General features: G+C 46.8%; 1 protein-coding gene and 1 pseudogene across 1 annotated transcript; both read left to right on the forward strand.

Moving 5' to 3' along the window:
• Window positions 1-3,908: 3,908 nt before the first annotated feature.
• LOC125520028 lies at window positions 3,909-10,054 on the forward strand (annotated as a pseudogene).
• A 14,386-nt stretch (window positions 10,055-24,440) lies between these two features.
• LOC125526052 lies at window positions 24,441-25,908 on the forward strand. The gene has a single exon (XM_048691080.1). It carries the CDS (start codon window positions 24,508-24,510, stop codon window positions 25,906-25,908), a length of 1,401 nt encoding a protein of 466 aa, XP_048547037.1. The 5' UTR covers window positions 24,441-24,507.
• Window positions 25,909-26,888: the final 980 nt, after the last annotated feature.

Genomic DNA, 26,888 nt, shown 5'->3' on the forward strand with positions numbered 1-26,888 from the left:
CCGATGACCAAGTGCCGAACGCACGGCACCTCCGCGTTCAACACACGTACAGCCCGGTGACGTCTCCCATGCCTTGATCCAGCAAGGCGAGAGGGAGAGGTTGAGGAAGACTCCATCCAACAGCAGCACAACGGCGTGGTGATGATGGAGGAGCGTGGCAATCCTGCAGGGCTTCGCCAAGCACCACAGAAGAGGAGGGAGAGAGAGATGCAGGGCTGCACCAACGAGAGATCGAATCGTGTGTCTAATGGGCAGCCCTAGGCCTCATATATATAGGGAAGGGGAGGGGCTGCGCCCCCTCTAGGGTTCCCACCCCCTAGGGTGGCGGCAGCCCTAGATGGGGATCAAGGATGGCGGCCAAGAGGGGGTGGGGAGAGGGAGGCGCACCAATATGGGCCTTAAGGCCCATATCCCTTAGGGTTTGCCCCCTTTCCACCTCTTAGGCGCCATGGGCCCTTGTGGGAGGCGCACCAGCCCACTAAGGGGCTGGCCCCTCACCACTCTTAGCCCACGCAAGCCTCCGGGGTTGGTGGCCCCACTTGGTGGACCCCCGGGACCCTCCCGGTGGTCCCGGTACATTACCGATAAACCCCGAAACTCTTTCGGTGACCAAAACAGGACTTCCCATATATAAATCTTTACCTCCGGACCATTCCGGAACTCCTCGTGACGTCCGGGATCTCATCCGGGACTCCAAACAACATTCGGTAACCACATACAAACTTCCTTTACAACCCTAGCGTCATCGAACCTTAAGTGTGTAGACCCTACGGGTTCGGGAGACATGCAGACATGACCGAGACGTTCTCCGGTCAATAACCAACAGCGGGATCTGGATACCCATGTTGTCTCCCACATGTTCCACGATGATCTCATCGGATGAACCACGATGTCAAGGACTTAATCAATCCCGTATACAATTCCCTTTGTCTAGCGGTACGATACTTGCCCGAGATTCGATCGTCGGTATCCCGATACCTTGTTCAATCTCGTTACCGGCAAGTCTCTTTACTCGTTCCGTAACACATCATCCCGTGATCAACTCCTTGATCACACTGTGCACATTATGATGATGTCCTACCGAGTGGGCCCAGAGATACCTCTCCATTTACACGGAGTGACAAATCTCAGTCTCGATTCGCGCCAACCCAACAGACACTTTCGGAGATACCTGTAGTGCACCTTTATAGTCACCCAGTTACGTTGTGACGTTTGGCACACCCAAAGCACTCCTACGGTATCCGGGAGTTGCACAATCTCATGGTCTAAGGAAATGATACTTGACATTAGAAAAGATTTAGCATACGAACTACACGATCTTTGTGCTAGGCTTAGGATTGGGTCTTGTCCATCACATCATTCTCCTAATGATGTGATCCCGTTATCAATGACATCCAATGTCCATGGTCAGGAAACCGTAACCATCTATTGATCAACAAGCTAGTCAACTAGAGGCTTACTAGGGACATGGTGTTGTCTATGTATCCACACATGTATCTGAGTTTCCTATCAATACAATTATAGCATGGATAATAAATGATTATCATGAACAAGGAAATATAATAATAATCAATTTATTATTGCCTCTAGGGCATATTTCCAACACTACACACGTATGAGTGTACAAAGGTCTGAATCCTTTCTAAGGTAGCCACGACCCTCCTTTTATAGATCCAGGGGTTACCACAATGGCAAGTCCGTCATTACGCATTGATTAGACAGCAAACAGTGCTATCATATCTAACTCTACAGACACGTCAGGGCGCATTAAATGTGCCGCTTAGTGTCATGTCACAGAGTAGCCCGGCAAGCCTTGCCGTGCCATTTTATCTACCTCTCACCCTGTCCGCCTGACACGCCTCTGGACGGGTGTCATGCAGAGTGGATCTTCTCCTCGAGTGGCTGCCACGTGCTAGGAGGCAGCCACCTAGTCACTTGGGGGCTCGACACCGCACTGATAAGTGACCTGAGTCACTATGCGGTAGAGCGGTGGAGCCTTGGCGGGGACGACCCGCCCTCTGCGTCCACGGCAAGCTTGCCGAGGGTATCTTGAGACTTGTCTTCTGGGTGGCCTCGACCTTGCTAGGCTCACCTGCCCGGCAAGGGAGATTTTTCCTTAGTGATATCTTGTTCTCTTGGTCAGTCTTGGTCTTCTTGATCCGCCCTTTGATTTCTCAAAGAGCTATCCCTTTCCGCTTGGCCTTGTCTTGGATGTAGCAATTTTGCTCTTGGGCATGTGTACAGTCCGGGCAACATACGCCCAGGTTTGTTGCACCGACATCTGGGGTATTCAAAAACCAAACATGACGACCAGCGGGAAGTGTGGTCGCTGCCTTTGCTATCTGCTTCATGATTTATTTCACGTCCTTCATATGCAATTTCAACTTCTGGAAGAAAACGTAGCTTCTCCCTGATCTCATCTATTATCATCGTTGAAGGTCCTCGAAAATTGCTCTTCAGATAATTGACAGTAGCCTGACAACCGGTGACCACACGTACTCGATGAAGGTTCAAGTCGGCTGCCAACGGGAGTGCTTTAGAACATGCCGCAACTTCCAAAACTTCAGGATCCGAAAAGCCTTCAAAACATAATGCCGACGCCCCTAAATATTTGCCTCTGACATCTCTACAAATCACTGAGCAAGAATCTATGACATCATTCCGGGAAACAGATGCATCCACATGAATTTTCGCAAAACCCGCTGGTGGCTTGGTCCACCTTGTTTCTATTCTTCTCTTCGTTGTAGTGCTAGTTTGTTTCCCTCATGGTATGAGATCAAGATCTTCCATATACTGACATATCAACTCTGGCCACATTGTTTAAAGAGGTTAAATTTCTCCTACATGTGGGTTTAAGTGATGTTTCCATAGTACATTGTAAACGGAAATGTAATGTAGCGGCTCACACTTTAGCAGCACAGGGTGTTTGTATGGAAGCCGGCTGTTCTGAAAATTGGCTAGGCCAATTTCCCAAGTTTGTATCAGATGTTGTAGCTGGCGATATGTCCAGCGTTTTAATATATTAATGGAATGCGTTGTGTTCCTTCGAAAAAAAAAAGATCTTCCATATACTTATTCACGAACATCGTAGTGGATAGCGGACTTTGAAAAATTTGCTCATGTTTCGCTTTCCGTCGTGCCCACCAGATTGTCCAAAGAGTGACTAACGTTAACATCTTTGCAAATTGTGTTTCGTTCTTGGATTCTTGAAGAGTTGTAAGCCACAACCTTGCATCATCCAGTTTGCACATTACCATATGTTCAAGCAAGAGCTCATCAACTAGTGCCCACACACACTTCGACACCCTACATTCTATCAATGCATGCCTCCATGAATCAACAACAAAGCCATTGCACATCAAGCACATCTCTCTGCTATGCGACAGCGCACCAATAATCTATATGCAGAACGTACAGTGTAGCAGCCTGTCCGTTCATAGTGCCATGCCCAATAATCATCGGTCGCATGCAGACTTAGCGGAATATTAAAAACTGCTTGAGCGTCCATTGGTAGCATGTGCTACTGCACCAACTCTCTTGTTCTAGCTACGTGTGGGTGCATCAATAAGTTCAAAATCCGTCTCTGGAGGATTAGGAAGGCGAGGATATATAACCCGCAACAGATTGTCCCTCGGCAACCATTAACCATTCCATATGTTCGTCCCTATGTGGCGGATTAGACTCACCTTTGTAAATGTTCCCACTTAAGTAATGATTTCACTTAAGGCTGGCTAGACATGGCCCTTTTATTAGCGGGCAGGCCCTTTTAGTTTGCAGGCCAGGCCGATCCTCGAGCTACTTCGGCCCGACACGAGCGTGCCGTGCCAGGCCCCTTTCTGGCCAGGCCGACTCATACGGGCAGATCTGGCCCCACTCTGCTAAAGCATTTTGAGCCCATGAGCAGTCAAGCCCATTCGTTTCCGTCCCAAACCCTCGTGGGCCCCGACCGTTCTACTCGCGGGGCGGCGCATGGCGAGGCAGCGACCGCCGGCGAGAGAGAAGAGGGATCCCAACGTCGCTCGGTCGGGAGGCGAGGCGCCTCCTACGCCGCGCGCTCGCCGGTGGCGCCGCTGCCCTCGACCCTGGACTTCCCTCCCCCAGTATGCGCACCATTCCGAAGCGTCTGCCGGTGCCCTATTGTTAGCTTAATCTGTTTGGTTTGGTTATTATTAAAGTATCTGTGCCGCGCCTACTTCGATTGTTGCTTAGCGTATCTGATACCAGTATGTGGATTCTCCAGATTCCGGTTCGTGCGCGCGCGCGTGCTCGATTGATTTGCTGGTTCCTAGCTATTCGATTATCTGAAGAAGAACCTGGCATCCATGATTGAACCCTTCCAGGTTTCGATTTGAAGGGCGTTTCGTCTGGGATCTCTTCCTGGTGTTTTAGAGATGGGCAATTAATTCCTTCAATCAAAATTAATATATGCACAATCAGTTCCTTCAAGAAACACATATGTAATGTATCAACATAGGTCACATGACATGGCATGTATCTTTCTGGATAGGGGTGGTGACAAGCCTTGGAACCCATGGTGGTGGATACTTTTCCTTTGAGAAGTTTTTAGTGATTTTAGCTTGGCCCTGGGTGTTTCTTCCCCAGTTTCTCCCTTCCCACTTAGAGACTGCAACTGCCACGCCACTGTTTCTGGAAGCGATTAATGTTTAATAGCATTCGTATATCTTCCTTGTTAAGGAATCGGTCATATACCTTTTTTTATAGAAAAATCAATTGGACATATTTGTTTTGTTGTTGGTACACTTTCCTGAAGATAGATCCATATGTAGGTTTGGTGCCTAAAAAGAGCAGACGTGGTGATGCAATTGGGGCTAGGGTGAATGTCTGTTGTGGCATTAAGATAGCGATGCAATCGCGGCTACAGCTAGTGTTTTTTTTTGTCTTTTGTGAAGTTATCTTCTACATCGGTGCAATTAGTGCTCATGCATATTACATCATGTAGGATTGCGTGCTTGCAACATTGCCAGCCATGAGCCAGGTACAGCCGCAAGATCAAATTCACCGGCATGCATTAACCCATTGATCATATGACATATCGTCATGACACCTGTGCACAGGAAGACTCCTTGTAGTAGATTCTTGGTATGCATGACAGCATGCTATAAATCAATGAAACTGTTGCATGTTATAAATAATGAAGCTGGCCAAGAAATTACCTTATTTACCCTCCAGACTTTTTTCTGAGGAATCATCTTAAAGCAGCACATCACCATTTGGTCTGTTTTGACATTTGAAAGTTGAGACTTGAGACCCTTTAGGACTTGGAAGTTCTAATGGTTGCAACTGAAGTATTGATATATTTGCTAATTAATAGGTGAATGGCCTGCTTGCTTTGTTTCTTTCATATGAACACTAGGTACTGAATGAAGAAAATAAATAGTACCGTGGGCGAGAGCTAGGGAGAACATGCATGTGCCCTATATGCGCCTTAGGTAAATTTGACAACAAAATTCGAAACAGAAGAGAAGTAAATAGAACAATGAGGCTTTCATGCATCTGTTCAATCTGTTTTTGTCTTTCTTTAACTTGTTCCTGCATTGACTGTTCGAAATGCAGGTCGGGTCACATCAAAGGGTGTGCCAAAAGCAAGCGTGATGATAGAGAATAGATAACATGAAGTCATGATGGTAAGGGTTCCCACCTTCTTAGACCATGTACAATGCAAGATGCTTAGTAAAACTAGTCAATGTGTACGTGCAATGCACGTTAATTTGGAAGTATATTAAGTGCATGTGGATATTAAGTAGGATATTATTTGCGTGTTTATGTCTATGACAGGGGTGCCTAGTTAAGCATCTGCTCTCTACAGATAAGCACCGGCTTGCATTGTACATGATCTTGCATGTTCTTTACATTGGAAACTGAAGAAGCACAAGAGGACAAAATAATGATGTTTTACCTTGTATTTCTCAAGTAAGTATATCTTGTTCAACCTCCCTATCCAAATACAGGTCAGCTTTTGAATAAAAAATTAGATGGATTAAATTCTTGTCCTTTTCTGACATCGTCTGGTATATAGTGTGTATCTTTTGCCTTGGTGAAGGTCTCACGCCAAAAAAGGGTATTATATCCATATATGGTTAGATCCATCGCAAACATTGGCAGCCTTCGTTTCTTCCCCATAGGGTCTCACTGACCTGATGGAAAATCTTTCAGTTTTAGTTCTTGATCAGGATCCGGTTTCCCTGTGGACCATCTGCAATACGCTTGCTAGATTCAACTTCAAAGGTGCGCACTTCAATTCCCAAGCATCTCCATTTCTGTTTTCCCTTTCCTGTCCAAAAAGGAAGTTGTTTTTAGAGGGAGAATGAAAGATAGTAGGTACATCATTTGGATCTGATACAACTTTGCCCAAGATTTTGCATATTCATGGGGCGACTATAAAAGGCTCGATTTGATGTCTGTTGGTGTCTTCTATCCACACAGGCACATCTGATCGAATTTCGGATATTTCATATTTCTGCTGTTTGGTGGGAAGTTTGGGTGTACGGCTGTTTGGCTGGAAGTTTGAGTGTACGGCTGTTTGGCGGGAAGTTTGGGTGTACGGCCGCTTGCTGTGAAGATTGGGTGTACGGTTGTCCGGTGGGAATATTTATACGTTCTATCCATCATGATCTGGACCACTAATTAACGGTTGGATGGCTTGCGTGTGTGGATATATAACGCTTCTCATGACGTGAAGCTTGGCGAGCTATGGCCCCACGTGGCAGTGAACCTGTCCTCGGTATCATGTACAGATCGTACAACCATCATATATGTGGAGTATTTCCGTAGATGTATGACATTTTTAAACAGAAAGGAGACAGATGCAGTTCCATATAGGATATAGTGTTATGCGTCACCCTTCCAAAGGACCATTAGTTTATACAGCATATGTGTGTGTAATATATTGCGTGAACTTCACAGTTTAAACAGAGGCAGCATATGTAGTTCTTAATGGGATATAGCTAGCTGCTAGTTACTGGGCCGCCCTTCCAAGTGCTATTAAATTGCAGAAAGTGTTGGATTATGTGGTCAAATGGGAAAAAACACATACCAAGTAGCTATATTAGTTTAGAAGATACTCACTTGTTGCAATGGTACATGCAGGTTGGGATATTAATATAACTATATTTGGACATGATAACACGGTGTTTGCTCTCAAAGTTTTGAGTCTAACTTCTACTGTTTTGTAGTTCTTCCCTTCCAAACAGGGGAAGAGGCCCTAGATTCCCTTAAAAGGGGGGTTGCTAAAGATGAGGAGCTTGATTTGATAGTAGCGGAAGTTCATCCTGGCAATACAGAGGTGGGCACCTTGCGTCTGTTTCACCACATCCTGAATGAACTTGAAGTGCCTCTCATCAGTAAGCATTTGTATTCAGAGCTGTATTGTTTTAAAAAAAAATTCTTCCATCCCAAACTCATTAATCTAGGAGTGTTGTTTCTTGGCTGCAGCTATGTGTGCCTATGATGAGGCAGTCTCTGCACGCATGACCCTTGGAACATGCTTCAATGTGGTTAAGCCGTTGGATACTGAAACCGTAAATTTTCTGAGGATGAGAGCACTGCAACACATGTCTATTAAAAATCACAGGTCTGAAACTGAGGATGGAGAACAAGATGCGTTGAACGTGAATGTCTATTCAGATAATCTGGGTCGGTTCATATGGAGCAGTGAGCTCCATGAAAAGTTTTTGCAGGCTGTTGAAGTGCTTGGGGCGTGTAAGGCTATCTGCACTTGGCATAAATTAGTCATCTGTTATATTTAACTGCTGAAAAAGCATGACCTTTGAGTTTGTGTTTTTGTTTTGGCCAACAGCTGGTACGGCAAGAAAAATTCACCAGTACATGAATGCCAAGGATTTGAATTTGACCATACAGCACATCGCAAGCCATCTCCAGGTGGGTGATCGATTTAGTTTATCTGCAACTGCGGTATTGCCAGTACATCAATAGGCAGTATGTACGTTTTTGTTAAATTTTGTTTGTTTAATAGATGAAGATAAGTAGTAGAAGCTGACAACCTATGCATTTCCAGAAGAAACACATGTACATGGATGTCTTTATTTTCCAGAAGGAACACATGTACATGGATGTCTCTTACCTGCGTTAGTACTCAGTAGTCAGTACTCTCTGTCTCTGCATGCCATGAAGATTAAGTTTTGTATGGTACTCTAGATCAAATTTCAGGAGTAGATTTTGTTACAGAACCAATCACAATTGAAAAACAAACTTTTTGCATGTTAGCAAGTTGTCCTAATTCGTAAATAATCAGACTATCCAAATCATTATTATAACCCAGCTTACCAAATCAACGGATTAATAATTGTCATCACATTTCTGTGAATTTTGTGAACAATGTACTACTTTATTGGTATTTTCTCCTTTATCGGTTAAATTGGGGGCTTATTGACGTGACTTTGGTCTACCCTTGGCTGATGCTAGCAGTAGGGTTTTGGCTTCTTTTTGGTCTTGTTGCTAGTGTTTGTTTGTACTGTTTGTGCTTTCTTGGCACTCTCCTTCTAATACAAAATGAAACACGTCCGGGCGCGTTTTTGAGAAGAAAAAAATGTGCATACTCGACAAGTTTCAAGTTCATCTATTTCAGCGTTGTTATGCTAAGCGCTAAAATTTCTGCATTATTCTCACTTTCTATATTGTGATGTGTGATCCCTGTCTTGAATGTTCTGTTCTGTATTTTGATGTAGAAACACCGGCTGCGGGCGCAGAAGTTATCTCACAATGAAGAGGTTTATCAACATTATGCCAGCATCAGCATACAAGGTAGCCAGTGCTAAACCCAATAATCATCCGGCAACAACCCAGACGCAGTTCACACATGGGGTTGCCTCTGCTATCTGGGACAAGTACCCCGGGATGGTGTGGCCACATGTGGAGGGAAGTTCAGCAAGCTCTGCTATGTGGTACAATTACCCCGGAAAGCCGTGGGGACAAGTAGGGGAGAGTTCGGCCGGAGCACGAGTTTCTCAGACTAATGCACGCCCACCTCCAGTTCTGATACATGGTACCAAGTCCATCTGGGACCGTTACGAGGAGAGCCTACAGTACTATAATGAGAGAATGTCATACAAACGCGGGGTGCTACCTATAAGGAGCAAGGCACTTGATGGATATGGACGCAACATTTCCGTCAACCTGGAGAGAGAGATCAGTTGTACTGAATCAGCAGGCAAGATTGTCATCAACCTGGAGAGCGATGACATGCAGAAAGACACCACGGACGACGTGCACGCCACAGTTACTCCGCAGGAAGACATAATGGACGAGGTGCATGGCGCAGTTACTCTGCAGAAAGACACCATGAACGAGGTGTACGCCACAGTTACTCTGCAGAAAGACACCATGGACGGAGCGCACGCCGCAGTTACTCCACATGGAGTGAATGAGGTGCCTGCTGCAAACATGGGCGCTGGTTATCTGGTGGATCTAGCAGGCAACTACCACCCCGCTGCAGAGAATGCACAGTCTGAGCCTTTCAGTGACTTGGATTGGGAAGAGGTGGAGAAATTCTGGACGAACCAGATGGAAGGACAGCAGGAGCAGCAAGGCCTTGAACTAGTGGATCTGCTCCAGGTAGATGGCATTTCACCAGAGGAACTGCTCCAGGAAGACGAAGCCTGGAACCAGGCACTTCAGCCGGCAAACCCGGCGAATGTCGTCAACAACGCACCCATGGCTGAAGAACCGGCCGCTGGAGGGGCCCCGGTGTACGATCTTGCGAACCAGTCCGGTGTCGCCGAAAATGTGTTCTGAGTCTGGATCCCCCAGTTTGCGGGCGACGACTACGGCATGCCGTTCTAGGCCTGCCGGAAGAGGGGCAACTGAAGAGCTGCTTTATCTTAATAATAATAAGACTGATGAACAGTATAGGCAATAAGGGTTCCTGTGGAGAAATCCCCGGGAGATACATGGGAGAGCTGCTGATGCTTGGACATATATCCAGTGCTGTGTGGCATTGGTTAAACCCTTTCGTTAATAGGTTGTGTTATGACATATATCAGTTTCCAGATGCATTATGACCTGATAATTCCGAATTTGTGTCTGTTCTATCTAGTCTAGGGTTTTGTTCTTCGAATGAAGGAGCACCACTGCACCAGGCTCCCAAGTTCATCACTAGCGCTCCCCCGCTGCCGTTTGATCTTTTTACCGTCGTACTTTTTTTTGCGTTGGCATTCGGTCAACTTCGTACTTTTTTTGGTGTCGGCATTCGGTCAACCGCCCGTTCGTTTTGCACGCTTAAGCTGGCTTCACAAGTCGATGACTGGTGGACCTTACTAGGTGTGGGGTCCAGCGAATAAGAGGGGGTTTCTTTTGGTTTGCTTACGTGAAGATAGACAAGCACCAAAGCCAATCGAGACAAGCCGGTGAAACCCTCTACAGCTGCCACCCTGGCTTCTCTCTCACACCACGGCGACCCCTCACCTCTCCGACGGCGCCTCCTCATCTCTCGTCCCTGCCCACGTTCTGGAGATGGCGCCGCCACGCACAGTGGTCCGGGCCTGGTGCAGGTCATCGCGGTGGGGGAGAAGGAGTGACTGGGTCTTCACGGTGGGGGTGGGGGTGGAGGAGGGTGTGAGGATGAGGGGCGGAGCCAGAAATTTTTGCCATTGAGTTCACTTCATAACTACATTCTGCATAATTTTATTTTAGTTTACCAAAGTATGTACCAACTCTTAAAAAATTTCCTTATTTTGTGACTCTTCTGAGACGTTATCGTTTCAGAAATTTAAGCCTTAATGCAACAAGCATCTTACGGAATCAACAAAAGCTTCATCAAAGCATCACATCTTTTTTACTATTGCATTATGAAAGCTAATAACATTAGCCTTACCATTATGAGTATATAGTCTGCTTTTCTTGTTCCAACCGTTCCAGTCGTTAATTGCAAATGCGCTAGTCCAGCTTGCCCCTTATTGTAATATTTGAAAATGTAGCAGCATAAAACAATGCCTTATGCACTTTATCACTATACTCAAGCCAAGGACCATATTCATCAACAATCCGGATTAAATCTCTGTTGAGTATCTCCAATCTTCCTCTGCGGGTAATTAAAATCAGACGGTGGCCTATAAGGTCCTTCGTTAAATATTTGCGCCTAATCTTATCTTGCTTTCGTGGATTTCTTGTGTACTCTGAAATTTTCTTCCGGTCATCCGGATCATAAGGCAACTCATCTAATTTAATTTTTTTTTCATGAATAGTAAGCTTTGGGAGACTAGCTGCAGTGACATTTGATGCATTTTGCCTACGTCTAATCTAGTGACCGAGTTCTCTTCGAAAAATACGGCTCCATAGACTTATATCAATCAAAGTTCATGGAGTATTTTTCTAAAAAAATAGACGAGGACAAAACAATAGCTATTGTACTGGGCTATTAGTCTAGATAGAATATATACACGAGAGAGAAGATGGGGCAATTTAATCTAATTACCTCAAGTTTTGGGATTCAATCATTGCAGAGTCGATCTGCATCCGCCTGCTTGCCACGGGCGTGCAGCGGCGGCCGAGTCGCCGAGCAACACGCACAGGCCAGATGGGAATTGGAGAAAGGAACAAAGGAACGATGAAAAAGAAGCAGACGGCGTGTCCCATGCGGCTGCATGCTTGCGTGACTCGCGGACTCACGGTTTAGGCATGTGAATGATTTGTGGGCTCTTTTTTTTTGGACCCTTTGTTCCATGTGAGGTGTATTTTGTTTGTTGGGGTCAGCCAAGATATTTTACTGGGTTCACATCAAGTAGATACATACATATACACACGTACTAGGCAAAATCCATTGGGTTCACTTGAACCCAATAGCTCTACGCTGGCTCCGCCGGTTGGCGATGGGGAAAGGAACAACGACTCACAGCGTGGAGGAGGCGACCGGAGATGGATGGATCTGCCGCCGGGCACAGATCGCCATTGCCGATCCGATGTCTTCTCCCCTTTCCCAGGTGCTTCGTCACCGCACCCTCCCGAGGTTCTTCTTCGGCTTGCTCGTCCTCACTGCATCGGTCCGTCTCCCTCCCCTATGCCCCAAGGCCAAGGATCACACATTTCTGATTCCAGTTGTCTTTTGGAGAGCTTATTTTCATGCTTGACAAACTGCAACTAATTTTTACTTATTTGGATATGCTATAGGATTGCGGACAAGCAGAAATCTCTATTGCCTTCCACCTTATTTTCTTTGTACTGGACCCATGTCCAGTACTTTGGTTTTAAGTTTTAGAATGGGGGCAACTAGCAAGACCGATGTGGTGCTCATGTTTCAGATCTTTTTCCCGAGAGAATTCCTTTTTTTTGCGCATGAAAGAACCTTCATTACTTAAATCGAGTCACTACACTCCTGTCTACACAGGACATCAATCTCCTCAGGGACACTACCAAGCCAAACTGCAGTTCTAGACCTGGAACGACCCATCTGCGCTAGCGCATGGCTAGCTTTATTTTGCTCTCTCCTAATCAACGATATTTTATGTTCTCGGATTGCAAGGAGCTGTCGGATGTCACCAACCATCGCCGCTACCGGTGACCGGTTGGTCACCATCTCGCTGATCATGTTGGCCGCTGTCGAGCAATCCGTCTCCACGATGAGTTTCTCCTGGCTCCTCTCCAAGGCCAAAGAGATGCCCTCCAGTAGTGCCGCCATCTCCGCTTCCAGGGCGCTCGCACATCTGCTAATGAAACGACAAGACGAGTAAATGATAGTACCCCCTTGGTCTCGGAGGATCATGCCAGCACCGCCTGTGCCGTCTTCTTCCTTCCAAGAGCCATCTACATTTAGCTTGACCCAGCCAGGCGAGGGTTTCAGCCAGCGCTCCGGAGGTCGGGTGCATGCATGCATCAATATATGTTGCTTGCTATTCCCTCGATAGTCGCCATAAGCTACTACCTTCTTCCCTTTTATCATGTCATCGCCGGGGTGTTGTTGAATATGCATGAGAGTATTGATGTAGCCGGTCAAGAATCTGCAGGATGCCTCCACTGGCGGCGCTGGCTTATTATGGTACACCTCGTTGCGCACATACCAGCTCCGCCAGAGTGTCATCACCACCGGTAGCCTCTCCTTCTCAGTGCACCGGTTAAGCAAGTGGAGGAGCCACTCCGGTCCTGTGTTAGCTATTGTCTCCAGCTTGGGCATGCTCCAGTACCGCCTCATCTCCGTCCAAAGTCGCCGAGCCAGGGGGCATCTGCATAGGGCATGGAAGGTGTTCTCGATTTCCATACCACATAAAGCACACATATTAGAAACCTCAAGTTTCTTTTTCTGTTTATTTTCAAGTGTGGCCAAAGAATTTGTCGCAACCCGCCATGCAAAAACTCGTACCTTAGGGGGAGCAGGGCACCCCCACACCGCCTTCCAGACGGCACGAGTGCCGTCCGGTGCCCTGCTCGTGGCGCACGCGGTGGTGCTGGTTCGCTCCTCGAGAGCGGTCTTGTATGCACTGCGGACGCTGAAAATGCCCCGCACGTCCGGCGCCCAAGATAGGACGTCCTCCATCCTGCGCGGACTGGCCTTGATCGCCAAGATGCATTCCACGTCGGGGGCGATGAAGTGTTGTTGGAGGAGTTCCACCCGCCATCTTCCATTAGCATCCAGCAACTCGGATACCCGCCTCAGCCGGCAAGATCGCCGCTCTGTGATGGGCCTGTAGGAAGTAGGGCGCGGGATCCATGGGTCACGCCAGATGCGGATTTTCTCCCCATTTCCCACACGCCATAGGAGCCCACGTTTGAGCAACTCGAGTCCATGTTGTATAGCATGCCAGGTCGGTGACGCGTTACCTGAAAAAACAATGTCCTCAAGGGACCTATTAGGATAATATTTTGCTTTGAGAACCTGGGAGCACAAGGATTCCGGCCTTGTCATAAGGCGCCATGCTTGTCGAGCTAGCAACGCCTGGTTGAAGATGCGGAAATCTTTGAATCCTAGACCCCCCCCCCCCTTTCCTTTAGGTTCAATCAGTTTCTCCCATGCACGCCAATGCGTCTTCCTCTGGCCTTCTTTGGACCCCCACCAAAAGTTTCTGACCAAACGAGTGAGATCATCACATACAGAATAAGGTAGTTTGAAAACACCCATTATGTAAGTAGGGATGGCTTGCAGGACCGATTTGATCAAAGTTTCCTTCCCTGCTTGTGAGAGTGTATCCCCCCAGGCCATAATTCGCTTAGTTAAACTTGCTTGCAGCATTTGGAATCTACCTTTATGCATACGCCCATCCGGGGTAGGTAAGCCAAGGTATTTCCCTTCAAACTCAGAATTTTGTACCTGTAGTACCTGCCTGACTGCTGTTTGTATCACCAACGGACAATTGTCACCAAACTGAATAGAACACTTCTGTGGATTTATGAGTTGGCCCGTGGCTCCCGCATAACTCTGAAGGACACCTTTTACATACTCAGCTTGTTCAACGCTAATTTTGAAGAAGAATAATGTGTCATCCGCAAATAGGAGATGCGATATTCCCGGTGCCCTGCTGCAAATTTTCACTGGTTCGAAGGCATGATCTTGCACTCCCTGTCTCAGAAGAGCAGATAATCCATCAGCCACAAAGAGGAACAAAAAGAGGGATAGTGGGTCACCTTGCCGAAGCCCTCGCGTCGGTGCAAACGAATCCAGAATGGCTCCATTAAATTTAACACAATAGCTCACCGAGGTGACACATGTCATAATCCAATGCACCCACCGGTGAGAGAAGCCCATCCTCTCCATCGCTTGCTTCAAGAACCCCCAGTCCACCCTGTCATAGGCCTTTGACAGGTCTAGCTTGTACGCACAGTAGCTATTCTCTGGATTTTTCTCATGCTGAATAAAATGCAGGCATTCGAAGGCAAGTAGTGCATTATCTGTTATCAGCCTACCTGGCACAAATGCACTCTGTGAAGGTGATATAATGTCATCAAGAAGCGGCCTGAGTCTGTTCACCAAGCACTTGGCAACAATTTTGTAAATGACATTACATAAACTTATAGGTCGAAAGTCAGTCATTCTAACAGGATCATCAACTTTAGGAATAAGGACGATTATTGTTTCATTCACACCCTCTGGCATAACCCCTGTCCGACAAAATTCCTGAACAGCCCTGATAATTTCGCCCTTCATAACTAACCAATTTTTCTGAAAAAACCTCGCCGGGAAGCCATCCTTGCCCGGCGCCTTCAGGGGTCCCATCTGGAATAAACTGTCAGCTATTTCCTTCTCACTAAATTCAGCACATAGACGATCATTCATCTCCGAGGTAACTCTCTCATCATACAAGTTCAAGAGGTGGTTCTGTACAAGCGAGTCATCACGAGTGAAGATGTTTTGAAAATATGAATTAACCATGTTAGCCATTACCTGATGCTCCCCGCGGCTCCCTCCACTATCATCAACTAACCTTTTCACTTTATTTTTCCTTGCCCTCCACACTGCTCGCCTGTGATTTTTTTTTGTGTTGCGGTCCCCCTCACAAAGCCAGTCAATACGACTTCGTTGCATCCATAGCATCTCCTCTTGGTATAACAGTTCCTGCATATGGTCAGACTCTTTCCGTATCTCATTCCTATCTGCATTCATACTCATTAACTCTTCTAGCCTGGTTCGAGACTTTTCAACTTCATGAGTAATATTACCAAATTTCTTTTTACTCCATGCGTGCAATTCAGTCATGAGCCTAGCCAGAACTGACCGAATATCTCCAAGGCTAAACTTCTGTCCTGCACTTCTCCATGCTTCTGCCACACGTTCAGGGAGGCTCTCATCCCTCTCCCAAAAGGTTTCGTACCTTCTGAAATTAGTACGTACCTGACTAGTCTCCTCTTTAACACACTGCAGAACAATTGGGCAATGATCTGAGCATGGTGAAACTTTATGTACCACTCGTGCTTCCCCAAATATATCCCGCCATCGGTTATCGGCAACCACCCGGTCTAGACGGACCCTCACATTCTTCCTGCCTCTCTGCTTATTATCATAAGTAAACGGTAAGCCAGAGAAACCAATATCCACAAGTTCACATACCTCTAGTGTGTCTCTGAAGGCAAGCATCTGGCTTTCACTGCGAGGTGTCACTGAAAAATGCTCAAAGGACCACATGGCCTCATTAAAATCACCCATAACACACCAACGAAGATCAGACTGTTGTTTGAGCTTGTCATGAGAGTCCACATGAGATGTCGATTTTCCGTCCGTGGTTCCCCATACACACATGTCAACCGCCACAAAGGATCATACTCAGACAACCGCACATGCGCATCAATATATCTTTCATTCGATGATTGAACTTCAACATGCAAACTATCACACCAGAAGAGAGCAAGACCACCACTCAACCCATTACTACTGACACCAGTAAAACCTTTAAGGCCTAACCTACTACGTAATCTCTTTATCTTCTCAGAACTCTGTCTAGTCTCACATAACAACAAGATTTTTGTGTGTGTTGCATTCACCATGCCAACTAAGTCACGAACTGTCGGTTTGTTGGCCTCCCTCCGACAGTTCCAATTCATGCAATTCATTGCTCCTGGCGGAGCTCCAGACTTGGCTCCGTCAGTTGACCAGCGGCCCCTGGGCTGGTTGCCTCCATGATGCTCTCCACTCCAGCCGCACCACCCTGCGACGCCTCCTGTGCATTCATCTCCTCCATGTCCAGCTTCTGTTTCTTTGATGTGCCCTCCAGACCTTGTGGTTCAGCATGTACCGGCATGATCACCATCCATGGTTGTTCAGGTTCCTCTATGCCGCCCACTTCCTCAAGATTCAAATCTGCCAGAGCCACTTTCTCATCAGCATCCTCACCTTCCACGAGATCTTCAGGTCCCGTGATCACCGGCCGATCTGTCGCCGGCCTAGGTCCACCGATCACCGGCCAGACCGTGCTCTGGCCTCCTCCTGTAATGGAAACCGCAGCTGCGGAGCTCTTTGCAAGGGCAGTGACAGATCCACCGTTGGGCGGCTTCGGGCGGGCAGCATCCGCTATGGGAGCCCCGTGATCACCCCCACCATCCGCTGGTTTCACCTTCACCGCACCCAGCAAGATCGCCAAGGGCAAAGACTTCGACATCCCGGCAGGAGGTGGTATATTCCCACGAATACGATCTGGCGGCTTGTTTCGATCAGGGGGAAAGCCTGATGCCATGATGTTCCTTCCTCGCAACTCCGGCAAGATATGAGGGCTGGTCGAGTGGGGAAGCTTTGCGCGAGGGCTTAGGCATCGTACCACCGACAGGATCCAAATTTGGGCACACAAGATCGATCTGGACTCCGAGATCAGCATGGCTGTTGGCGAACGAGGTCGCATCTTGGCCGTACTGCGGGTGGACCTCGTACACGGCAAGGGGAGCGGCAGAGGCCAGGGCCTCGCCAGAAGGGGGCGGCGGCGTAGCGGAACCTTCCATGATGGAAACGGCAGGATCGACTCGGCTTGGGATGCCAAGCGATCGCGGAGCGGACTCGACCGCGGCTGCTCCGACACCCTGCCAGGGCAAGGGCGCGGAGGTAGGGCCACACGCGGCCGGACTCGAGCCCGGCGGCGGCGGCGGCGGAGGCAATCGCCTCATGGAGTTTTCTGGCAGGCCGACAGTGTTGTCCCTTTACAAACTGAGAGAATTCCTTATTTAACACTGTCTAAAAAATGTATTCCCTATTTGACACTGAAAAAATATTTCTTCCCTATCTAACACAACCTTTAGATTTTATTCCCAATATAACACTTCCATTCAATTTTTGTGCAAACAGTGTTAAATGACATGTGAAATGACAATTCTACCCTTGAACATCTACTTAATCATTTTCTTTTTATTGGAATTACGTTTTCTAGTTCTAATCAAGTCTCTTGTCGTGCATAGTCCTATATATAAGCACCGCCAAGACTGCTTTGTACAACAGAAAAAAGATAGAGAAGTATAATAAAAATGCAGGAGGGACATGACCAACAAATCTCTGCGACCTGTTTTCTATTCGCCAAGCTAGCGCAAGTAAGACTCAAGGCTCAAGTACGTACGTACATACGCGGCTAGAGACGAAAAATTTGTGTATGTGTTTCTAAGCTAGCATTGCACGTACGTGCGCTGCTTGGGTATCGATCTGGCATTCTAAAACTGACGCTCCACCACGGGCTCAGGCCACACTCGGCCACTCCCGTCCACTGCGCCTGGCCGTACCCACCCCGCCCTGCCTTGAGGAATTTTTGAAGTCGGAAGCAGGGGTAAATTTGTCATTTCATGTGTCATTTAACACCGTTAGGTTAAAAAATAGACGGATTATGTTGGGAACAAAATTTAAAGTTGGTGTTAGATAAGGAAGAAATATTTCTTCAGTGTTAAATAGGGAAATGAAATTTAAAACAGTGTTAAATAAGGAATTTTTTCTTTTTGTCCCCACATTGCAGCTGGCGTCCTTGCTAGCAACCTCTCCCGCAGGTATTGCAGCTCCCCTTCTGTTGTTTTTTATTTTTCTTAACTGTTCCTATTCTCTGACCATATTCTGCTTCAGATTTTGTTTCATTCTTGTTTCCAGGTTCTTCATATCCATGGTCTATTAATTAGTCACATGTCCATATATATTTTTATCATGTCTATTAATCATCTCATTACCTGAGTTATACATCTGGATGGCCGTGAGGGTAAGGGGGGACCGTTAGTATTCCCTTGAAGAAAAGTGCAAGCATTATCTATATCTATACTTACCTACTAATAAAGCATGGTGCATCTTTTTGATTTTTTTTCATTCGTTCACCACCGAAAAGGTTTTTCCCTGTCCGAGGTGATAGTAATTTTTTATGCGTCCGTTTGCTAGAAAAGAAAAAAAATATTTTCATACATGGGCCGTGCACGTTGTGGCCTGTCGAAGCCAGCCCACTTATTTCCCCGCGCACACAGCTGCGAAAACCATATTTACCGCACATGGCAACAAATAGCCTGACCTTAGCACAGGCGCAATAATGTTGCCAGCCCAGTTTCTTTTTTTCTATTTTTTTTCTATTTTATTTGTTGTTCCTTTCTCTACTTCTTTTTCTCCTTTTCCCTACAAACTTTAGAAATTTTTTTACTTTTTACTTAAATACAAAATTTTTAAAATAGAATTTCGATTTGTGTTTTCAATTTTTAGAAAATATTTCCGAATTCCAAAATTTTGTTCCTGTTTCACAAATTGTTCGAAACTTGAAATTTTTTTCTCATTCCAAATTTGTTCAAAATTACAAAAACAATCCTTTTTTCTAATGTGTTTTCCAAAAATAATGAGATATTCAAAATAAAATTGCATTTAAGAAAATGTTCCATTTTCTTCTAAAAAATGTGTGTTCTCCAAAACAAATTGGGATTTTCAAAATAAAATTAGATTTTAAAATATTTTCCAGATTCCATAAATATGCTTATTTAGTGAAATATTCACAAATTCATACTAATGACCGTGGTTAAAATAAATACTTATTAAAAATTATTATAAATGTATAAAACATGTTCCTGTTTTAAAAAAATTGTTCCCAAATTCAAAAAAAGTTGGTTCTTTTTCAAAGGTCTATGTTTTTAATAAATGTTGATGAATTTTGAAAAAAATCTCCCTATTTCAAATGTTGTTCATCTTTTTCCAAAGTGAACGGAATTTTTGAAAACCTTTTCGGTATTTAAATTTTTTTTCATGTTTTTAAATATTTTTCAATTCATAAATATTAATTTATTTTTGTAAAATTTCAGAATTTTTTTTTGAATATGGTGATGCAGTATGTTCTTAAATGTTCATGCTGGTCATTGGTAAGCAGGACCCGTTTATTCGATTGGCCAACACCCAGTGGTCGAGTGTTTAGGTCGTGAGTTCGATCCTTCAACTTGTCGGTTTTCTGGATTTATACTCGTGCCTTACAAACACATGTCCTTTTGGTGCCTGCCAGTGGGCTGGCCTAGAGGCGAACTATTGCGCGTCGCATGCGCTATTTGACGATAAAAGAGTATGCTTTTTGGCTATAATTGAAAGAAATTGTGGGCACAAGCCAATAAAAAAGAATATGCTAAATTGGCTCTAATAAAAAGAACAGTAGGCACGTTAAAGAGAATAAACCTTGATAAAGAAGGGAATGTCTGGTTATGCATGATTATGCTAATGAAACTTGATTTATGCAATGCAATTAGTAATCCATCCAGTTACATCGTAGTAGGAGAGAGTGGCGAAGCAATCGTACCCTGAAGGTCGCCGCGCAACCACCAAATTAGGAGGGAGCCACAAGCCCGACACGAGGGCGAACCCAAAGGAAAAAAAGACACGAGTTGGGTGGTCGTCGACACGCTGACTAACCCCGCCACTATCAAGATCTCACGGGCCAAACATGATCCGAGAGAAGACCACAACTTCTCGCTCCGTCGCCCCACTACTGTGCAGACCGTTTTTAGTGCACACATCAATTATCTCTCCCATTGCTTCTCAAAAGAATATCTCTACCGTTGCAACACACAGGCATATGTGCTAGTCTATATATATAGTGTTACTATTCATCACCCAGGGTGTAGAGTAAGTTATTCTTCACCCAGGTAATCTTATGATCATTTTATAATTAAATTACGTTTGAAATTCAAATAGTTACATTTCTATTGATTCACTACGTAAAATTTGACATAAAAAATAAAAATATAGGTCATAAGATAAGAAAACCTGCAGTTTATGTGTATTTTAGACTATGTTTTTACGTTTATAATTTTACATACCATAAAATATTTTTTACGGCGATTATAGATTTTCTTACGGTCTTTTTTTGCGTCGGAAATAAGACAAAACTTACGAAACGTAAAATTATGGTTCATTGATGGTAAAATAGAGGGGGGGTGAAGAATAATTATTCCTCATCCAGGATGACAAATAGCGCGACCCTATATATATATATATATATATATATATATATATATATATATATATATATATATATTTCCGATTTTTTCATCGGTTCACCATTGAAAAAGTTTTCTTCTATCCGAGGTGGTACTAAATTTTTGTTCGTTCGTCTATTAGAAAAGAAAAAACGCCAGATTTGCTACATGGGCCACCTGCAATGTGGTCTAGCAAAGCCAGCCCAGTTATTTTCGTGTCCACGCAGGTGGGAAAACCCTATTTATCGCAGCGAGGATTAGATAGTTGCAAATTCGCACAGGGCGCCCATGATGGGCTGAACTGTTTACTTTTTTGATTTGTTTTGTGTTATGTTTATATTTTTCTTTTTAAGTTTCTTTTGCTTTTTTCCTTTGTCTATTTTCCTTTCAAGTTTATTTTGCCCCTTTTTTGTAAATTCAAAATTTTCAAAAAGTTCACAATATCATAAAAACCCAACTTTTAAAAAATCAGCATTTTAAAATTTATTCCTTTTTGAAAAATGTTTACAACATTAAATCTTTGTCCTCATTTCAAAATTGGTTCAGATTTTTTTAATATGTTCCATTTTTTCTTTTTGTTTTCCAAAGTTGTTCGGGATTTTCCAAAAAAATTGCATTTAAAAAGGTTCCAAATTCGAAAAATATTCTTGTTTGAGTGAAATGTTCACAAATTCAGAATAATGTCAAGAAACACATTTTCAAAAATTGTTCTAAATGTTTAAAATATGTTTGCTTTAAAAAATCACAAATTGAAAACATGTTCATGTTATTATAAAAGGTTTATGTTTTAAAAAAATGTGAATTTTGAGTGTTTCAAATTTTGTTGTGTATTTATGAAAATGTAAAGAATTTCAAAAATGTTAGTGATTTTCAAAATTATTCATGTTTTCAGGAATATTCAGCAATTTATATTTTTAAACAGTTCAAAAAAAATGTTTCCAATCTAACATTGGAGTATGATCTTAAAGGTTTAAGCTGGCCATTGGTTGATAGGACTCGTTTCTTCGAGTGGCTAGCAGCACATAGTCGGGTCTTTGAGGGCTTGATTTTGATCCCTCAACTCATAATTTTTTGGATTCTTTTCATGCCTTACTAACACAGGTCGTCTTGGCGCCTGCCAGTGTGCTGGTCCATACACGAGCTAATGTGCATCCTACACGCTATTTTTACACAACTAGCGTCATATAGTAGCCCTCACGTAGTTGGCCCAAAAAAAATTTGCTCTGTCGCATAGACTGTATTGGGCCTCAACTGCACTCCCCTACTGGGTCGTCGGAGGGAGCAATTTTTTTCCTTGGGCCAGTAAAAGAGAATATGTTGGTTTGGCCCGAATAAAAAAATTATGGGCACGTTAGCGCTAAAATAATTAAAGAGAATAAACCCTAATAGAGAAAGGACATTGGTGTTTGATTATGCGCTAAATATGCTAATGAAACGGGATTTATGCGCTACAATTAGTAATCTATCTGGTTACGTCATCATAAGAGAGAGTGGTCGAAGCAACCGTGCCCCGAAGGTCGCCGCATAGCTATCAAAATGAGGAGGCAGACACAACCCCGAGACAGAGGCGGGCCCGAAGAAAAAAAAGGCACGAGTTGGATGGTTGCCATCACACCGACTAACCCCACCACTATCAAGATCTCGCGGGACAAACATGGCTCGCGAGAAGACCATAACTCCTCTCTCTATTGCACCGCTATGGAGATCATTTTTGGTGGACACATCAATTATCTCTCTCATTGCTTCTCCAAACAAATATCTCTCCCTTTGCAAAGCACGGACATATGTGCTAGTCTTCTTTAAATTGGAATAGTTATGTTAGAAAACATGGTCAGCAGAATGTACCATGAAATCATTTTTTCAGTACTTTGTGACAGATCCAGAATAGTCAACTTAATTAATTAAGATCCAAATGGCAGCAGCAATGTGTAGATGCACGAAGAAATGTAACCAAAATAACAGAGGGAATTAAAGATGCCTCATAAGCATGTTTTCACTTAAGATATATTAGAATGACTTCAGAAATATCCGAGGCAATATTGATTGTGAAGGACCAGTAGCTTATGCAGATAGCTGCAGTGTGTTGGCTGGAACATCACAGCTTCATGTTATTATTGCTCAACATAATCATCATTCTTTCCCTATAAAGTAGCACTAGGTTCTTTTGCTGCCAATCATTAATTATCTGATCCCATGAGGCATTATTACCATGCTAGCTCTGTATAATGCTGGTGGTCTTCTCACTGCAATTCACAGTCAACATGCTGCTAATTTTGAGTTTTGCTTCTTTTGTTCTTACATGTAATTCCTTTGTTCCATCTTTGTTATATGCCAGTGCTGATGTCTTGAAGGTGAGCTTGCTTAATAAGCTCGTGGTCGAATAAGAAAATGTTATTTGATGTTGTTTTCACATCTCTCTGAAAGTTCTCATTGGTATGTAGAGAAACAACTACTAAGCCATACTAAATGTGGAGCCTCTGTTTCATCTGTGTTTGTATCCATGAATATCTTGAATTGGTTTTACTTTGATGGTTTATTGTTTGTTCAAATATAGGCTGTCTGCCAGTTTTATTTTTCTTCGTTGTCAAATAGGATAGGCATATGTAATTCTATTTGCTCCGCACTATTTAAATCCTCATTGAAATACAATTTAATCTAAAAATCTCGTTGTTTTCATCCAATTAATAACAACTTCGGGGGAAATCTTCATGACAGACGACCAGAAACAATAGCTCATTTATTATTAGGGAAAGATAAACAGAAAACAAGAGCACATCAATTGGAAGCGCATCGCGCTCCTCGGCCTCCGCAACGACTCTCGGCCGCCATACCTCCTGGCCAAGATCCGCCGTCACCAAGGTCCCCCCGCGGCGCTACCTCTGACTCCCGCGCCGGCGCCCCGAGAAGACAGCCTCCCGTTGCCTCACGACCGTGCTCCGTCTATCCTCGCACTCTCCGTCATGCGCCACCACACCAGAGACGACCACCGCGCCGCCCACTTGACGAGACTCCCCCGCGCGAAGAAATCCCGTCAGGGCATGCCACCACCGCCGGCGCCGACGGTGGTCAGGGATTAGGGGGAGGAGGGGTGCTCGGGGCGGCTAGGGTTTCTCCTTCGGAGCCGCCCGCACAAGCGACCTGGGAGGGAAAGGGGATGGAGGATCTTTCCCATCACTATTCACACGTACATCAACCGTGTTTGAAAAACAAACTCAAAAAAGGACCGTGCTTGTGCTTGTAAAAAGAAAAGAAAAAACAGTCTCCCGCAACAACAGTATTCTAATTTCTGACCAACCCGGCGAGACCTTACCACTAGCGCCCACCGTGTCTCCGCCGTCGCGGCCGACCGGCCGAACGTATATTCCCGTCGCCGTTCTCCCCCGAGACTGCCGTCAAACCGGTCAGAGCCGCTGTACTGCCACCACCGCTAGTTTCTGACCTGACCCCGGCCGCTTCCGCCCGCGGCATGCGAGGGAAGAGGAAACACATGGGAGTAGTATGGGGCACGCCACGACGACGACGCCGAGGATTCCGAGGAATGGCGCGTTAATAAGTTGCTTCTCACGAGTCACGATCCCAAGAACCCAACTCACCTGCTCCCTCCTCTTCCTCTCCTCGTGTGATCAAGCTGCGATTCTGTGCTGTGCGTTGCGTGCTGTGCCAATGGCGGTCATGAGCGAGCTCGTCGGCACCATCGGGACGGGGACGGGCTGCTCGTGGTCGGACCTACCGGGCAACCTCCTCGAGTCCGTCCTCGCCCGCCTCCCCGTGCCGGACCGATTCCGCTTCCCCGCCGCGTGCACTGCGTGGTGGTCGGCCGCCAGCGCCGTGCAGCCCCGTGCCGTGCATGTGCCGTCCCCGTGGCTCATGCTCCCCTTCGACCCGACCGTGCGCCGGAGGCGCGGTGGTGGCACGTCCTCGGAGGGGGCGCGGTTCTTGAGCCTCTCCGACGGCAGAGCGTACAGCATCCCGCAGCCAGCCCCGGCCATATCAGACCGCCTCTGCGTCGGCTCGTCGCCCGACGGGTGGCTCGTCACCGCCGACGCCGCCTCCGAGCTGCACCTCCTCAACCCGCTCACCGGTGCGCAGGTTCCGCTCCCGCCGCCCGACACGCTCCCCTTCGTCCACGCCAGCCGCGACGCGGACGGCCGCGTCGTGACCTACAGCCTCCGGTGCTGCTTCGCCGACGATGACGCCGACGAGGCTGCGACCGTGCTCGTCCCGCCGGAGTCCTTCGCGCCGGACAGGCTCCGGTACGAGCTCTACGAGAAGGCCATCCTCGTGTCCGCGCCGCGGGAGGGGCATACCGCCGCGCCGGGATCGGGCGGCTACGCCGTCATGCTCATCTGCCAGCCTCTGTCCCGCATCGCCATCGCCCGAGCCGGCGACACGAGGTGGACGCTGCTCGACACGCCCTCGCGCCGCTGGGCGGACGCCATGCGTGCCTCCTCCACGGCTAGCGCCGGCGGGCGGCAACTGGTGTACGCGATGGACTCCGCAGGGCGCGTTGAGGCATGGGACATGGACGTCACGGCGGACACGACGCCGACCCGGAAGGCCATCGCGCCGCCGTGCTGCTGCTGCTCGCGGCGCGCGTGCTCCATGTCGGCGGCTTGCAGTAGATACCTCGTGGAGCTCTCGCCGGGGCGCCTACTCCAGGTCCACCGGCTCAGGGACGCAGCGAACGCGCGGAGGTGGGAGCCCCGGCCGGAGCAGGTCGAGTACACGACCGTCGCGGCCGAGTTCTTCGAGCTGATCGGTGGTCGGTGGGCGCCGGTGGACAGCTGGAACGGCCGCGCCGGCATCCTGGCCGGGCGCGCGCTGTTCTTGGGGAAGAACACGTCGCTGTGCATCCCGGTGGACGACTGCCCCGAGCTGAGGGGCAACTGCGTCTACTTCACCGATGACGGGCCGTGGTCGCACGAAAGGTGCCGCGAGGTGGCGCCGGACGTCGGCGTGCTCGACCTCGCCGACGGCAGCTACAGGCCGCCGCGAGGCGCGGCGCGGGACCTGCTCTGGAAGTGGCCGCCCCCAGTCTGGGTCTTCCCGTCGTGCGCCGACTGAATTGATCCGTCTGACTAGTGCTGGCAGGGCCAAGAGAGTGTTCGCCCCTATCAGCACAGAGCATTTCAAATGAAATGTTCGTGTATAGAATTTTGAAATTTTAGCAGCATTTAACATACAAAGAAGTTATGCTAACCCAAGAAGGATAAAAGATCATGTTTTTTATGAGATGATAAAAGATCATCTATCTATCTACTACCCCATAAAAAAAAGAGAGGGCGGAGAACCAAACAATCAGACCCGTCCATCAACAAAATCTGATGGCCCTTAATCCTTCGATGTTTAACGCAACAAACCACGCAATTAAGCCTGACCGCTAAAAAAATGTTCGCACGACCTCTCGCCACACCCCCACGACCTCACGCCTCACGCCGTTCCTCCCGCACGATCTCGCGTCTCTGCGCTGTTCCTCCCACAGCCGGGCGCGGGCCGTAGGTCGCCGAGCCACCCTTCGCCGCGGCCCGCAGGTCCCCCAGCCGTCGCCGGAGCCACCTTTCGCCGTGGCCCGCAGGTCCCCCAGCCGCCGCCCCGGAGCCTCCCTTCGCCGCAGGTCCCCCAGCCGCCGCCCCGGAGCCTCCCTTCGCCGCAGGTCACCGCCACCTTCGCCGCCCTTCACCGCAGGTCTCCTCCCTGTTGTCCGCCCTGCCCTCCACCGCTCTTATCTCCTCAACAACGTGCATGGGTTGGTGTCGCACTCACCACGGAGAAGATCGCCAAGTACTTTGTATACATCCGATGTAAACCATCACCGTGCTGCGCCAAGAAGTGCCGCTGCGGCTTGGGTTCGCTAGCCATCGCGTGGAGTCGCCCTGGTCGCCGTCTCGACTCACCTCCATCACCACCACGAGTCATCTTTGTCGCAGTTGCCAGGAATCCCATCACCGGCAAGGTATCTGTTCTCCGGTCCTCCCGCCCTGCTTGCTACGTGTGTGTGTGTGTGTCTTGTGTGGGTGCTTGATGTCGCTGGGTGCTTGCCGCTG

Source organism: Triticum urartu, chromosome 7, assembly GCF_003073215.2.
Source record: "Triticum urartu cultivar G1812 chromosome 7, Tu2.1, whole genome shotgun sequence".
Taxonomy (NCBI): Eukaryota; Viridiplantae; Streptophyta; class Magnoliopsida; order Poales; family Poaceae; genus Triticum; species Triticum urartu.